Source organism: Microtus ochrogaster, unplaced genomic scaffold, assembly GCF_000317375.1.
Source record: "Microtus ochrogaster isolate Prairie Vole_2 unplaced genomic scaffold, MicOch1.0 UNK91, whole genome shotgun sequence".
NCBI lineage: Eukaryota > Metazoa > Chordata > Mammalia > Rodentia > Cricetidae > Microtus > Microtus ochrogaster.
The window spans coordinates 193,589-195,143 of record NW_004949189.1 but is presented as its reverse complement, the minus strand read 5'-3'; the positions used below and the strand labels follow the sequence as shown (position 1 = coordinate 195,143).

Here is a 1,555-nt window from a genome sequence, read left to right as displayed (position 1 = left end):
TTTTTTTTTTTTTTGGCTGTCTTTCTATTTCTAGGAAGATAGCCCACAGAAATTCTCAAATATTTGTATAATATTATAATAAAAGAGTGTTTAATAAGCGGTGCAATGGCTTTAGGAACAACCTAAATATCCACCAATCCATACACACTTCTGTGACAACGCTCACAGAACCCTTGAAAAGCTGGGAGGAGGACCGCTCTGCAAAGCAGGTGTCTCATTTCCACATGCACCAGGCTGCACGCAAATCCTGCCACACACAAGTGGTAAATAAATTTTAAAAAGTCTTTGAAAAATCTTGGGCTGGAGGAAAGGCTCAGGGGTCAAGAGCACTGACTGCTGCTCTTCTAGAGGCAGAGCTCAATTCCCAGCTACCACATAGTGACTCATAACCATCTGTAATGAGAACTGGTGCCCTCTGCTGGCCTGTAGGCAAACAGGCAGGCAGAACATTGTATAATAATAAAAAAAACAACTCTACTGTATACTTGTAGTTTTATTTACTTATTTATATTTATTTGTGTTACTGAGACAGGTCTCACTCTCTAGCCTGGCTGGACTAGAACTCACTATGTAGGCCAGTCTGGCCTCTAACACAGAGATCCTGTTTGTCTCTGTCTCCCCAGTGCTGGGATTAAAGGTGTGCACCATCATTCCTGGCAAAATGCCTATTATTTATAAATTTAAATGCACAGAAGTCTGAAAGCATATACACTAAATCATTAGCAGTGGATTCCTCTGGCAGAATAGCCACAGGGTGGGACAGAAAAGGTCTTATGTAAAGGGAAATGTACTTTTTGCTACATAAACTTTGTTTTTTATATTTTACTGTATTACTTATGTCTCTTTTTTGGGGGGGTTCAAGACAGGGTTTCACTGTTTAGTCCTGGTTGTCCTAGAAGTTGCTTTGTAGACCATGCTGGACTTGAACTCACAAAGATCTGCCTGACTCTGTGTCCTGAGGGCTGTGACTGAATGCATACACCACCACTGGCACACAAAATCGAGCCACTTAAAATAAAAAAAAAGTGTGACTTTTTTTCATCTGAGTATTTCAGTATGTAATCCCTCCTGGCTTCACCTTTCTTCAGCTTCTTGCCTCATCCTATAGTTTTCAATCTACAGGCGTATAGCACCACACATGGCTACATTAGCTTTTACTGTTATAACTGGGTCTTGGTCTGGTATTAAATTATTTCGCCCTCTCTTACCGTATCCCAGATTTGCAGTTTGATTTGTTTTCCATCAATGTTGACCATACGCGCTCCAAACTCCACACCTGCCAGTGAAGACAGAGAACGGATAGGCTGTTATGAATACATACATGTTAATCTGGAGGTGCATACTTTCCCCCAAAGTGTTAGCATGAGTGTTTTGTCTTCACTCACTGACATTCAGCCCATTACTGCTGTTTATTGCTCAATTAAGTTTGTATTCCTTTGGACTTCTTTTCTAGAATTAAAAATCCATGGACTAAGCCGGGCGGTGGTGGCGCACGCCTTTAATCCCAGCACTCGGGAGGCAGAGACAGGCGGATCTCTGTGAGTTCGAGACCAGC

The 1,555-nt window shown here is 41.7% G+C and overlaps 1 protein-coding gene across 1 annotated transcript in view; it reads right to left on the bottom strand.

Annotated features, from left to right (window-relative positions):
* Rab2b (RAB2B, member RAS oncogene family) overlaps window positions 1–1,555 on the bottom strand; it is a 21,946-nt gene that overhangs the window by 15,962 nt on the left and 4,429 nt on the right. Inside the window, exon 3 of the mRNA XM_005370964.3 lies at window positions 1,209–1,276. Within this exon, the coding sequence (XP_005371021.1) occupies window positions 1,209–1,276 (68 nt within the window). The remainder of the gene's footprint in view (window positions 1–1,208; window positions 1,277–1,555) is intronic.